The 12,759-nt window shown below is 40.7% G+C and overlaps 1 protein-coding gene and 1 long non-coding RNA gene across 3 annotated transcripts in view; one reads left to right on the top strand and one right to left on the bottom strand.

The window, feature by feature from the left end:
* Positions 1–980: 980 nt before the first annotated feature.
* LOC137478697 (uncharacterized) lies at positions 981–10,877 on the top strand. The gene is made up of 2 exons (XR_011001736.1): positions 981–1,398; positions 10,772–10,877. It is a non-coding gene; the product is annotated as an uncharacterized lncRNA (long non-coding RNA).
* TRABD2B (TraB domain containing 2B) overlaps positions 3,760–12,759 on the bottom strand; it is a 266,250-nt gene continuing 257,250 nt past the window's right edge. Inside the window, exon 7 of one of the 2 annotated variants that reach the window (XM_068198673.1) lies at positions 3,760–8,928. In XM_068198673.1, coding sequence (XP_068054774.1) covers positions 8,706–8,928 — 223 coding nt within the window. In that variant the 3' untranslated portion in view covers positions 3,760–8,705. Of the gene's footprint in view, positions 8,929–11,191; positions 11,306–12,759 lie in introns of those variants that run through there. The other variant, XM_068198676.1, reaches the window with a different exon arrangement.

The raw sequence follows: 12,759 nt of genomic DNA on the forward strand, positions 1-12,759 counted from the left end.
CTTGGAGGGCCTGGAATTTTATTTTGAAAACCATAGCAAATGCTAGTCTTTCTCAGAGAATGGTGTTTATGAGCATGCTTTCATTAGTCCCTTAGCCTTTTCTTTTTCATTTGAGTCTGGAAAAATGTGTGGAAAATCATTTCATGGGGGCCTCTGAGAGAAATGAAGCTTCTTGCAGAGTGGGAGCTCTAGGGGATCATGTAGTGGCAAAGTCAGATCCCTGACTCCACCAGACAGAAATAGAAAAACCCCACTCTGGCCTGAGGATGGACTTAAAGCCCCCACTGGCCTTAGGCTGGACTCAAACACTTGACTTTTTCCCAGCTCTTTCATTTGTATTTCAGTCTCAGAGAAAGGGGAAGGTGAGCAAGGCAGACAGAGAAGCAAATGTCTGCTCCCTTCCTCCTCTCCTCCTCCCCAAAGATCATTTCCATCCACCTGACTTCTTTCCCAGATATGGTATCATTTGCTTCTATGACTAATCTCTGGGTGGGAGAGAAAATTATTTTAAAAGTTCAAGAGAAACATAAGCCTGCACATTTATGAGTGTTTTTCTCCTCTTCCCTGCCTCTGAATGACCAGAGCTTTATTATTACTCTTGACTGCATGCTGAGATAGGTACTTTCCTTTTAAGCAGGGCCTGTTCCTGGCAGCAGGCAACAGAGGATCCAAACCTGGATCCAAACTCTTTTAATGTCTGAGTCTTCCATTAACACCAATACTTTAACCTTCCCCTCACCTTCCCCCCACCCCACCCCTTGTGTTACTGGTTTTGGATAAAGATGGCCCAGGAAGGGTGAGGTTCCAGGGAAAGTTAGATACTTTTAAGAGAAACCAAGGAATTCCACTCTCTTCACATGCATCATGATCTCACTTCACATGTGTTTTTACAGGCCTGCTCAACCACAGGAGGGACCCAGGTGCTGGTGTCATCACTAAACCCTCAGTGATGGGGAGCCAAGCTTTATGTCCGTCCCCAAGCTCTGCACAGTGGGATGTCTCCCAGCGACTGAGCAGTGGCAAATCAGACTCTGTGCCACAAACAGGGTCTAGAACAAATGGCTGGCTGTCCATGAACTGCTTGGAGGAAAAGGCAGCAGCAGGATAAGGTTATCATGTGGATTGGATCCTGCCCTCAGGGCCACAGCTGGCCCAGGCACAGCCAGAGAACACAGCCAGCATTGTCCATCCTTCAGTCCACAACCACCAGGCAGAGCACACGTTGTCTGAACTAATGGGTCTTCATAGGATCCTTCTGGTTGAGAGATGATATCACAGATCATATCTGTGTCCACTTTAGGTCTGGACTGTTGCTAAGAGAAAAACAATTCCTGGCAAATTCCTCGAAGTGCTTGCCTCCTACAGTTTGGATGAAGACAGTTTGTTCAATAATGATGGGTAGGTGTGAGTCTCTGTCTCTTCGCCTTCTGAGAATTGTTCTCCCCAGTGCAAAACTGAAGATGATAATGCTGCCATTAAAAATGAGGTGAATGCTCAGGCTAACATGAGTGGGTGGAAAGGACTTCAAACAGGATGAATCTGGGGACAAACCTACCCTTGCCAAGACAAACAGCTGCAGAGAGCTGCAGGAAAGAAAAAAGGGCACCGCTGTTCAGAATGATTCAGTCACATGGGGCTGATTGAGGCTGCATATCCATCAATTTATAACGAAAACCAATGGCTTTCACATGAAGAAAGAAAGGTACATCATATGTCACACAGGAGGACTGCAGAACTGATATCATTAGGACAACAGACTGATATTCTATAGGACAACAGAGATATGGGATGAGCGCAAAGCAGAAAGCTCTCACTCTCCTTCCTACATCTGTCTTTCATTTGCTTTGCCTCTATCTGCCTGTTGTTGATGTTTTCTCACATTATCTTGGTCCCCTTGTTCAAGCTGTACTTCATTCCAAGAAGCCAGGGAGCTCCAGGTGTGAATGAGGGCTGTGAGCATGAACTCACTGTCGCAATTATTGTTGTTATCGTTCCTCTGAAAACTAGCCTGGTGGAGGTTTGGCTCTGTGGAATTTGTTCTGCTGTTTTAATTGTATCCTTGTTAAATGTGGAAAATGGAATGAAAGTGGAATGAAAATGTGGAAAGGGGAATGAAGTGCAGTGCTTTGCACGATGGCTTGCACCCAAAGGTGCAGCCTTAGCTAGTGATGTGCTGGCATGCTGTGGAACAAGATTTTGAGATTGCAGGATTGGGGCCTGCTGCTCAAATGAATCAGGTGTTCAGGACTCACTGCTCTTCTTTGTAATGGGAGAAATTGTATGTTAAAAAAGCCAATACAGAATTTGCAATTCTCTATTAGTTTCAATGTTTTTTATTTTAAGACCCCAGTGATATTCAGTAGTTTTATTCCCACCATCCAGATATTTAGCAATCTGAACATATACTCTTGGTACTATTACTATTGTTTCCATTACTGGCAGTAGACTTGTGGATGCCTGGTTACTTTTGTCTTTGGACACCCCCTGCATACATCTAACTGGGCACAGATACTTTAATGCATTTTTCAGTGGTTCCCTCTGCTCCAGTTGAACCTCTGGAGATGTTATGGAGTCCCTTTGTGTGTGTTGGATGAATACATCTCTGGGATCAGTCTGGGGCAGACAACTGCCATAGCATTAAGCTTAACTCCAGCTTTCCCCCAGTCAGGCATGATGTGTTCAGTCCCTCCACAAATCAGGTGCAGCTCAGCCCTTACCCAGTGGGGATTCAGTGCACAAGCAATGGCATGTTTTCCCTCAGATACATTTGCCAGGGCCAGGGATAGCCCATGGCTGGACCACACAGACTCTCCAGATGGGCTGAGACTCCAAAGATAGGATGGCAAACAGCTTTGGCAGTCTGGTTGGTATTTCAATAGATGGACTCTTTTTAGCTTCGTTTTTCAAAAGTTGCCCTTCTGTTTTGCAACAGGCCCTTCCTGTGCCGTCTTTAGCTCATTCAAAAAAGCTCCAGTGTTTATACCTCCCACTGCATTTCCTACAGTGGATATTTCTAAACCAGCTTTGCTGGTGGAGTCCTCTCCAAATGGTGTGTTAAAGACCAAATGATTTAGCACATAATTAAGAAGTAAACAATGATCAGCAAGAAGTCTGCAGTGTCAGCTACAAGACATGGCTTGGATGCAAGAAAAAACAGTATGCCAAGAAAAATGAGTAAATCTGTGTGTCTGTATCTTGATGTGGAGAGGCAGCTTCTGCTCCATCCTCAATGGAGACACAGTTCAATGGGTTTTTTTTTTTTTTTTGTTTTGCCAGTGGCAACAACAGGGACACTAATGGGAGAATAGTGGTTCAAAGAACACTAATGGGAGAAAAGAGCTTCCTGCAGCCACCAGGAGTGAGCATGGATGCTCCATCTGGGCTTTTGCACACACTCCAGCTGGTTTGTGTGGAAGGGATCATTTCCTGGCCCTTCTGCCCCTTGTGCCAGACAAGAGATGGTTCTGTGCTTCCCAGCACCAGTGCTTGAGCTCTAACACCAGTGACAGGAATGGTGCTGCTGGTGTAGCTCCAAGGCTTGCAGTGCTGCTTTACAGTACCAGGCAAATGGATTTAGTAGGGAAGGGAGGGAAGGGAGTAGTTAGAAAGAAAGAGCTTGGTTCTGCTTTCTCCATGCTTCATCCCATGTTGGTGTTGGGCATACAAGCAGCAGCATGCCTAAGCCACACAAACAGAATGTTCCTTTTTTCAGTGATTCCCTAGCTTTTAGTGCAAAGGAAAGAATCAAGACACACAAGATTATTGTGCTATGGATTTATAATAACATTTTATTAATATATTATGCTACAAAAATATTTTGATAAAATAATATTAGAAAGCATCTTTTTATTACACTCTTCAAAACAGTTCACAAAAGCAGGAGGCGGAACAGGAAAAAATATCTGAAATACATTTGAATTGAAAAGTGACAAATATGCAATTTGAATTTCGGTGTGAGCATGAGTCTGCAGGATGGTTCATCAGTCCTATAGAAGGAAAGTATTACCTACTTATTGCAAAGACCTCTCTGCCTTTAGCTAGAGTAAGGTGCCTCCTGAAATGTTAGTCATAGAAAAGGCTGAATTTGGGTTGGGACAGAACATAGACAACATACACACGTAAATGTACACACCCACCCACACTCACACACACCCTATGATCTTGAATTTCAGCAAATTATCTTTCTGCTTCAGTTAAGCTGAAACATGCTTAAATTGAAGCTGACTTTTAGCACACTCATGGAACATTGATCACTTCAGAGATATGACAAGACCATATAATTTTTGGATATAATACAGAAACACGGTACTAAGCAAAGTTTGGCATGGTAACACTTATGCTGAGATAATAACCTTGGAACTTCAGTTTCTTTAACATAAATATATGAAGGGGAATTCCTCCCTAACAGTGGTATATGGTAATGACTGAGTCATATCATTTGACTAATCAATGCACTAAACATAGATTAAGTTCTCCCTCTTTCCATTCTCTCTTTCTCCACAGTTGTATATTGAAGAACTTGGATAAATATACAACTCTGTACCTTGGGTGTTCCTAAATTACAGTGGAGCTTGGAGGAATGGGAAGGGAAGTTCAACAAAGCAGATTTTTGACACCTGTATAAAGCATAGTTATCATAAATCATGTTCATCATTTATTGCCAGAAGACTTATTGCATTATTCAACAGCTCTAGGGATTGAACAGAAACCATTTCAGTCATAAAATATAAAATACCTTCTGTCCCAGCTTAGTGACTGGTTCTCCAAGTGGCAGTGCATGTTAATATAATATCTATAGTTAAGTAAGAAAAGCATTAAAACACTGAAAGGGGAGAGATTAGATTTGTTGCTGATGAGGTTATTTATTCCACCAGGGCAAGATCTTGGCAGGTACTCAGCATTTGTTTATAATGCTACAGTTACATTTAATGTGAATTTTGTTGGTGTCCCTCGGAGCTGAGTTGAGAAGATGACTCATGTGACCATTGAGCTTTGGACTCACCCAAAGTTGTGTCCTAGACTGCCAGACTCTGGGTGACTCTCTTGATGCTGATTCTCAGAGATAAGCAGGATCACCGGTGTTTGCTATTTTATGTGGTAGGCATGAATGTTTTTGCTAAATCTCCTGCTCCTGGAATCTTGTGATAACATGGGAGTCTGAGCTTTCCTTTGGAAGAAAGAGTTGAGTCAGTTTTTAGTTTTCTGAGAAACCCACAGAGGAAACTGAAACCCTCTGAAGCTGGTAGCTGGTAGTCAGTGTTGCTTCCAGAGCACGTATCAAATCTGGTCCAGGTTTTAAACTCATGGTTTAGAAAACCATTAGAAATTCAGAAATCATGATCCATTGTGACAGTGTGCATAAGTCTGTGCTAACCAGTACTACTGTGTTTTAATTAATGATGGGCTGCCATAGCTGATTAGTAAACAACTCATTTTATCAACCACAGTGAGGGTTCATTATCCAGCATTGCTCTGCACACGGTATTGAAGAAAGTGACCCTAAATTGTGCTTTAGGGTAAGACAAGAGAATAAAAGGAGTGTTTGGTCAGAGACCTGTGCTGAAGCCATTCAAGTAGGGTTCCTGAGCTAAGATCTACAGAAACCTACTTAACCTTTAAGTCATGTCTTCTCCTTGAGCCAGAGAGAGCTCAGATGACTGAGGGAGCTGCTTCTGGGTGGCAAAAATCAGGTGTGTAGACCCCAAATCCAAGAGACATCTTGTTTTGACACCTGGGCTGCACAAATGTGGGGCAGCAGCACAGAGGTTCTAGTAAAATTCATTATTTTCCCAGAATTACAGACAAAATGCCAGGAAATGCAAAAATGTTAAAACATACTTTGATATCCAAGCCATTTCCATCCTGTGATAGCCAAACATACCACAGTATCTGAGCTCATGAAAATTTAATATTACTGTCCAGTGTAGCAGTGAGTCAAAAAACATCACTGGTGATAAAAGAGTGACTATTCTGTGCAGCACAATGACAGCTGGGAGTGTGGAGAGAATTGTGTGCTCCTAATATTAATTAAAAAAAAAAAAATCCCCAGAGCTTTATGGAGAAAGCCACAGATTAGGAAACTTCAGAATTGCAGTTTCTAGTCTTGTCCTGTTGTTGGTTTTCCTTACAGTCTTGGACAAGTTGTTTCTGTTTTCTGCTCTTTTTTTTTCTCTCCCTTATCTTTACATGGTCTTGTCTATTTATACTGTAGGTTTTCCAACACCTGGAATTATTCCTGGGATAGTACCACAGAATATTTTCTGGATACAATCCGGTTACAACAAATAAAATTCAATGGGTTTTGGTTTGTTGGCTGTTCACTTTTACTACGTAACTTATCGTTGCCCTTAAGATTTACCTACCTTATTTCCAGTTATAGTCTTGTAAATAAGACATTATAATTGAGTTTTCATCTCTGCCTTGAACACTTCAGGAGAACCAATAATCTTTTTAAAATGCATTACTGTTACATTTGAAGGTCTCTTAAACCATAATATTCAAATGAAGGCATTTCTAGAGTAATAGCTCAAATAAAACCAAAATGAAAGTTCTCAAAATATGTTTTCAATATCCATCTCTGTGCAATAAATATTATGCAAGGTGAATGGCTTCTGTCCAAAACTAACATCTCTAATCTTCTGCTAGCCAAAATACACAATATGAAAGTATGCACGAGGTCTGTTTGAATCTCACATTTGGGGCAAAGCTCAAAGTTTTCCACTCAGCCTTATCAACTGTTGGGGGAAGCTTATAGCACTCTGTGCTATTACCCACTTAAATTGGCCAGAAACCTACACAACCTGCTGTCAAAAACAGAGCAAAGGCTGGGGATCGTGGTGCCCAGTAAGTTAAAAAGAAATTACCTGTATTGTCCCTGGCCTTTGCAAGGCAATGGGTTGGGATGCATGATGGAAATGCTCAGTATTTCATCATGAAATCCTGTGATTTTTGTAGTCTAGTTACTTTCTAACTTACTTTTATGAAATAACTGGTATGACAATAAGCAAACTGTGAATTCTGAACTCTCTCTCACTGCAGAGTCTTGCAGATTGCATGGAATCATCTTCAGCTCCAGAGACCAGGCTGTAGGGGTGCTGGGAAAGTTACAGGGCTGTTTTCAGACAGAATTTTACCAGTGACATGGTTATAATTATCATCATTATCTTTTTTCCAAACTGAAGAAGCACTGCTTTTCTTAGTGCTTTTAAAGAAAAGCTTGTATTGTATTTTTCTGATTTGGAGAATTCTAACTAAGATGTTTTCATCACATAGTTTTGATTTTTGGTTTGTAGATGACTTAGGAAAAAACCCTACAATTTCAACCAAAACTCATTTTATAAACTCTTGTATCCAAAGAGATTTTTCATCCTGTTCTGGTAGTGAAAAAACATCTACATGCCTTTTTAAACATAATAATTTTTAAGATGGCACCAGGTGTTTTTTCCACACAGATGTAAATCTCATTCCTCAACAACAGCTGTTTGGATAGGGAGCACATTTTTCAGTGAGGGTAAGGTGTCACAACTTTTCCATCTAAGTCAGGTACCACAGTTTAGAAATGGAAGAATGTTCTGTATGTCTCCATAAGATGGGGGTTAGTTTGATTCCTGTGGTGTTGAGCAGATTTTGGACAAGACATAATTATTTCAGCACAGAGATATCAGCTCTATCAGCTCATGGTAGCAAAAGAAAGGAATCTGTAGATGTTTTTTGCCTCCAGGTTGCCCATGGGCATTATTACAACTGGTACAAAGGACTTCTATAGATTAACAGAACTACATCTTTATAATCTATAGACAGACCAAGCTCTCTTCTCATTTATGCTTGAAAAGGTTGTAGGCTTATATAAAATGAGGGAGAGTAGAAAATAATTCCAAGTAGGATTATTCCAGACTTTAAAAGCAATTTTTTATTAAGAAAAACGTGTCTTAATATGCGTTAGTTGGTGAATTAATTTCAGGGCAAAGGGGGAAACTGGCAATTTCTGAACAAGTTAAATAGTTTAGTTAGACAAAATAGGGGGAATGTAGAGGATTATCCTGAATAATGACTTACTAAGTCATGTAAAAATAATTGGCATTTTAGATTGTGGCAGCTAATGAGTTCAGAATGCACTTATTTTTCTAAAGGGCACAGGCCTCAGAGAGCAGGATCTGCTTTATTCAGTGTATAATATGCTAATGAGATAAAAGAGGTAAAATAAAGAAGTTCAGCAGAAATGTACTTATTGGACAGTTGCTGTAAAATGCAATGGTTAAAGAAACAAAGAAAGCATTCATTTGGTGTCAGTTCAGACATTTGCAGAGTTGTCAGAAAACAAATATAGAAAATATTAATTTATCTGTTTCACCATCACTACTGATTAATAGGGATGTTATTAACATATACAACAAGAAAAATAAGTTTACCAGTCGAATAAATACATTTTTCTTTTTCTTTTTTTTTTCCTTTATATGAACATGTATATTTTACAAAACCCCATAGCACTATGGGAAATAAAGATCCTTCTACAAAAAGAAGATGTAAGTCAGTGTTACAATAAAGCTTTAGAGTTTCAAAATGTATCTGGGCAAAGAGACAAAATCAGCTAGAAGGCACTACTGAGTCACTGAGAAGGTCCAGCTTGTAACTGTTGTTGTCTTAAAACTCCAATTTGTTCATAAATTATCTCTCTATTCCAAGGATTGCATGTAATACTAATGTGGTCAGGAGGGCTGCAGTAGGCTCAGGAGAAAAGAAGCTATGGCCATGCAGAGAGGAAATGTTACTGATGGCCATGGCAGGCTGGCTGGGGCTGAGCTTGTGGGCTGGGGCTGGGATGGGCGGTCAGGACGTGGCCTCTGATCCAGCTGGTTGGAAATCCAGATGGGAGGTTTGACTGTGATGTAGCCATTGGTTATTCTGATGTAGGAAGGCAACGTGGTGGTGCTGGAAGAAAACACAAGAGAAGGAAATTAAACATGAAAACTCTTATCTCTGCTCTGAGAACTGTCATCCCAAGTGGTACCAACCACAATGGCAATTCCTATTATTATTATTATTATTATTATTATTGTTGTTGTTGTTGTTATTGTTGTTTGCACACATTAAACACCAGGGAGAGAGCCAGAGACTGGTAACTGCGATGATGTGGGAACAGCTCTGATCCAGGATGTCCCTCAGCTTCTGGCTGCTGACTAAATATAGCCAAAGAGGGGCTGCTCTTAATGTATCTGACATACTGCACTCCATTTTAAAGCATCCATTAGTGGCCAGCACCAGAAATGGTGCTAAATGTATCCTCCTGCTGACCCAGGATGACCTCATTCTTATGTCCTTTCTTCTCACCAAAGGTCTGAAAATTTGCCATGTCTGACTGACATGTCTTATGCACCACGAACCACATACTGTGTGACCAGGCGGGTCCAGAATACGTTCCTTCCCTGTCTCACAAGCCTTAAAGAACTTTCTAGGATACCCTTACACAACTGATAACCTTGAGCATGGGAGAGATTGAGCAGGTTCATTTATTTTCTTGGCTTTAAGCCGTTTTGGATCAAATCACAAAGCCAAAACCAGACTCAGTCGCTGCTAGGTTTCCCTGACTCTGGATTTGCGTCAACAGAAGTGTGATTGCTTATTGATTGTAGCTTGAGTTAGTACTTTGATTTGAATTTGCAGGTTGGAATTCATCATGACTCCCATGACAATGGAGGTCAAAAAGGTCCATTTACGATTGATTTGGAAGTGTAAGCTGTAATCTCCATTTCATAAAACGCCCCCATTGCATCCATTACTGGATGATCCATAATCCACCAGTTGTCAGGGAGCGGCACAACCAAGCATGCAAACTGCACAGGGTGGATTTTGGACTTAAACCCAAGACATTCTGTTGAGAAGTGAGGAGAAAAATGGCAAGGTCCCCTGGAAAAAAAAAGATGTGATACTAATACCTGTAGATTCTCTAAATCTTGCATAAAGGGGATTTGGAGGCACTGAAAATGACCCTCATATAATTTTTAATGGGGTAAGAAGCCATGCAGTCCTATAAATATTTAGCTACAGTATCCAGGATCTTGACCTTGGAAGAAAAAGGTTGTGTCTTGCATAATATCAGATGAAAGGAATAGTGTCTTACTTCAGATTCCTGCACAGAAACAGAATTTAGAAGAACTAAAGGCTTTTGTCTTTTTCTGTCTAAGCAATACCAAGATAGATTTTAGCTGAGATGCTTCAAATGTGCTGAGTTAATCACAAACTGAGAAGATCAGAGCTCACCCTGAAGAGGGCATTGGTCAACATCAAATCCCATGGACAATCCCTGCACATTACACTTCCCCCTGAGTTTTGGGAGAAGTCACTTCATTTCTTCCTTTATCCTTTATACTGTCACCACAGCTTATGGGTGGGACAGTTGTTCTGCAGCTAGAACTGATCTTAACTAATGTGCAATGAATTAGAGTAAAAAGAGAAGGCAGTGTTCAATTAAAGACATAGGAATTTCTTCATGAGAGCAGAAAATCCATCCAACCAGTATTAGGATTCTGACAATGAGGAGCAGTGCTTGTTCCAGAGCAACAAACCGCTGTGAACAGAGAACTCTGAAATAAAGGCTTGTTGGAGAAAGTTCTTTGAATTCCCATGGTGAGTGGTTGGTTTATATCTTGAAGTGATGATATAAGACACCCAGCTTGAGAGTTTCTGCTATATTGCACCAGAATTGCTGCAGTCACTTAACACAAAGAGCTGATCTGCGATAAACTAATGCTGCTGTTTCCATTCAGCCTGGCAGGAATGGCACTGGATTAGAAACTGTGTGGCCAAGTTCCTGTGACATAAGTAACATCATTCCCACAATGAACACAAAGCATCCTTAAAGCAAACTTCTGACAAAAAGAGGTACTGCATGCTCTGAGTAATCCAACACAAACGCAGTCATGCTTCAGTTTCTGATCCAGCTCTCATTTATCCTGCTGAGTGATGATGTGGTGCACAGGTCTGGTAGCACTGACAGTGGGATCACAACTTGGGTTTTTCCCCTATACCTGGTTTCCCTAAGGCAAGCATGTTGGTGTTTGTCCTCATCTTTTGGTACTGACTGTCGCGTTACAGAACTACAAAATTTTGCCCTAAATTAAATTTTAAACTACAAGGAGGGTCTGATTTTAAATTTTAATTAAAAAATCACCAAGATGCCATTCAGAATTCCTGCCATCCTGCTCTTGACACGTTTTATGGGCTTGATTCTCCAGTAAGATTAAAGTTTCCCTTGCACAAACTTTCTACTCCTCAGGGATGTTCTGTGCACACAGGCTGGCCAGGGAACCTGTAAAAGCATCACAAGCCCACTCATCAGCCAGCTCCATCTAAGGGATTCCCTAAAGCAGCTTAAATCAACATTTTATGTCTCTATATGATGTTTCTTTGTTCTAGTCAACTTCCATAAGTATTTTGGTTTTGTTTTTTGGGGGGATGGGGTTTTTTTGTTGTTGTTGATTGGTTGTTTTTTGTTGATTTTCTTTTCTCCCTTATTCAAGGACCTGAGAATTGTTGACCACTTCTTCTTAGTTAATGAGGTTATTTTCTGTTTTCAAGACATTACATTTGTATAAAAGCATTCTTGTTAAGATAAATACTGTTAGGTGGGGTTGTTTGTTTTCAAAAACTCCTTGAGTGCTTTAGAAGAGAAGAACAGTGTGTTTCCACTAATGCATACAAAGCATTTGGTAATAGCAAATGAATCACAGCTTATCCATAAAAAACATTTTCTTAATGTACTTTTAGCTGACTGCCAAGGTGGTTTAGAAATATTTAAAGAGAATGATCCCTTTTACCAAATGCTACAAGTCCTTGTAAAACCTCTGGTCCCAGTTTGTAACTAGGCTGTTTCTATAGTGAACAGGGAGGGAAACCTTTCCAGAAGCTGGTCCACCTCACTCCAGTGCAGGTCTCTAGGGGGTCTTACTCTTGCTCAAGGTCTTTCACTTCCTAGGCATTACAGAGGGGTCCTGGACAGCCAGGCTGGATTACAACCTAATCTTAGAGGTGGCCCTGGTGTCAGGAGATGACTTCTGCAAACTCCCTCTGAGGACGTTTGCATGTGCACGTAGGATCTCACTGACCCTTGGACGTTCCCGAAGGATGAAGCAGAATCCCCTGAACTCAAGCAGAAACCTTCCTTGGGGAGGATTTGAATGTTCTTGAAATGAACATAGAGAATAATAAAAATGAATCAGAGATCTGTGGGATAATAATCTAAATTATTATCATGAGTTCTCTTGCCAGACCAGGATATTCTGTATTTCAGCCTTGTGTGTCTGATAAAAAGATCTTTAATAAAACATTCCACATGATCTGTGGTTAACAGGCAACCACTGGCTCTGCTGTTCATACCTCTCTTTTGCTTCTGTGTATGGGATTGTTTTAAAAAGTTGGAAGACTCCAGGTACGTTTTAGCCAAATGACCTGCGGTATCATATTCATGAGCTTGTTCTTCTGATTAGATAATAGCGCAGTTTTTCAAATTTCTGCATTACTCATACATTGTCTTACTATCATTAGAATGTGTAAAACTTTCCCCAAAAATGGGGCCTCAGGCACAGGCTTTGTGCACAGATTCTACTGAATGCAATTACATGATTCAAGTCCTCTAAGCTGGGGGTGTGCTGAGGCACCTTGATGGTTTGGGAGCATTTTAAAGCTGAAAAATAAAACACACAAGCAATCCATTGAGAGAATTTCTGCTCTGGTTTGTCTTGCAAGGACTTTGAAGGGAGCTCC

Source organism: Anomalospiza imberbis, chromosome 9 (assembly GCF_031753505.1).
Source record: "Anomalospiza imberbis isolate Cuckoo-Finch-1a 21T00152 chromosome 9, ASM3175350v1, whole genome shotgun sequence".
NCBI classification, from domain to species: Eukaryota; Metazoa; Chordata; class Aves; order Passeriformes; family Viduidae; genus Anomalospiza; species Anomalospiza imberbis.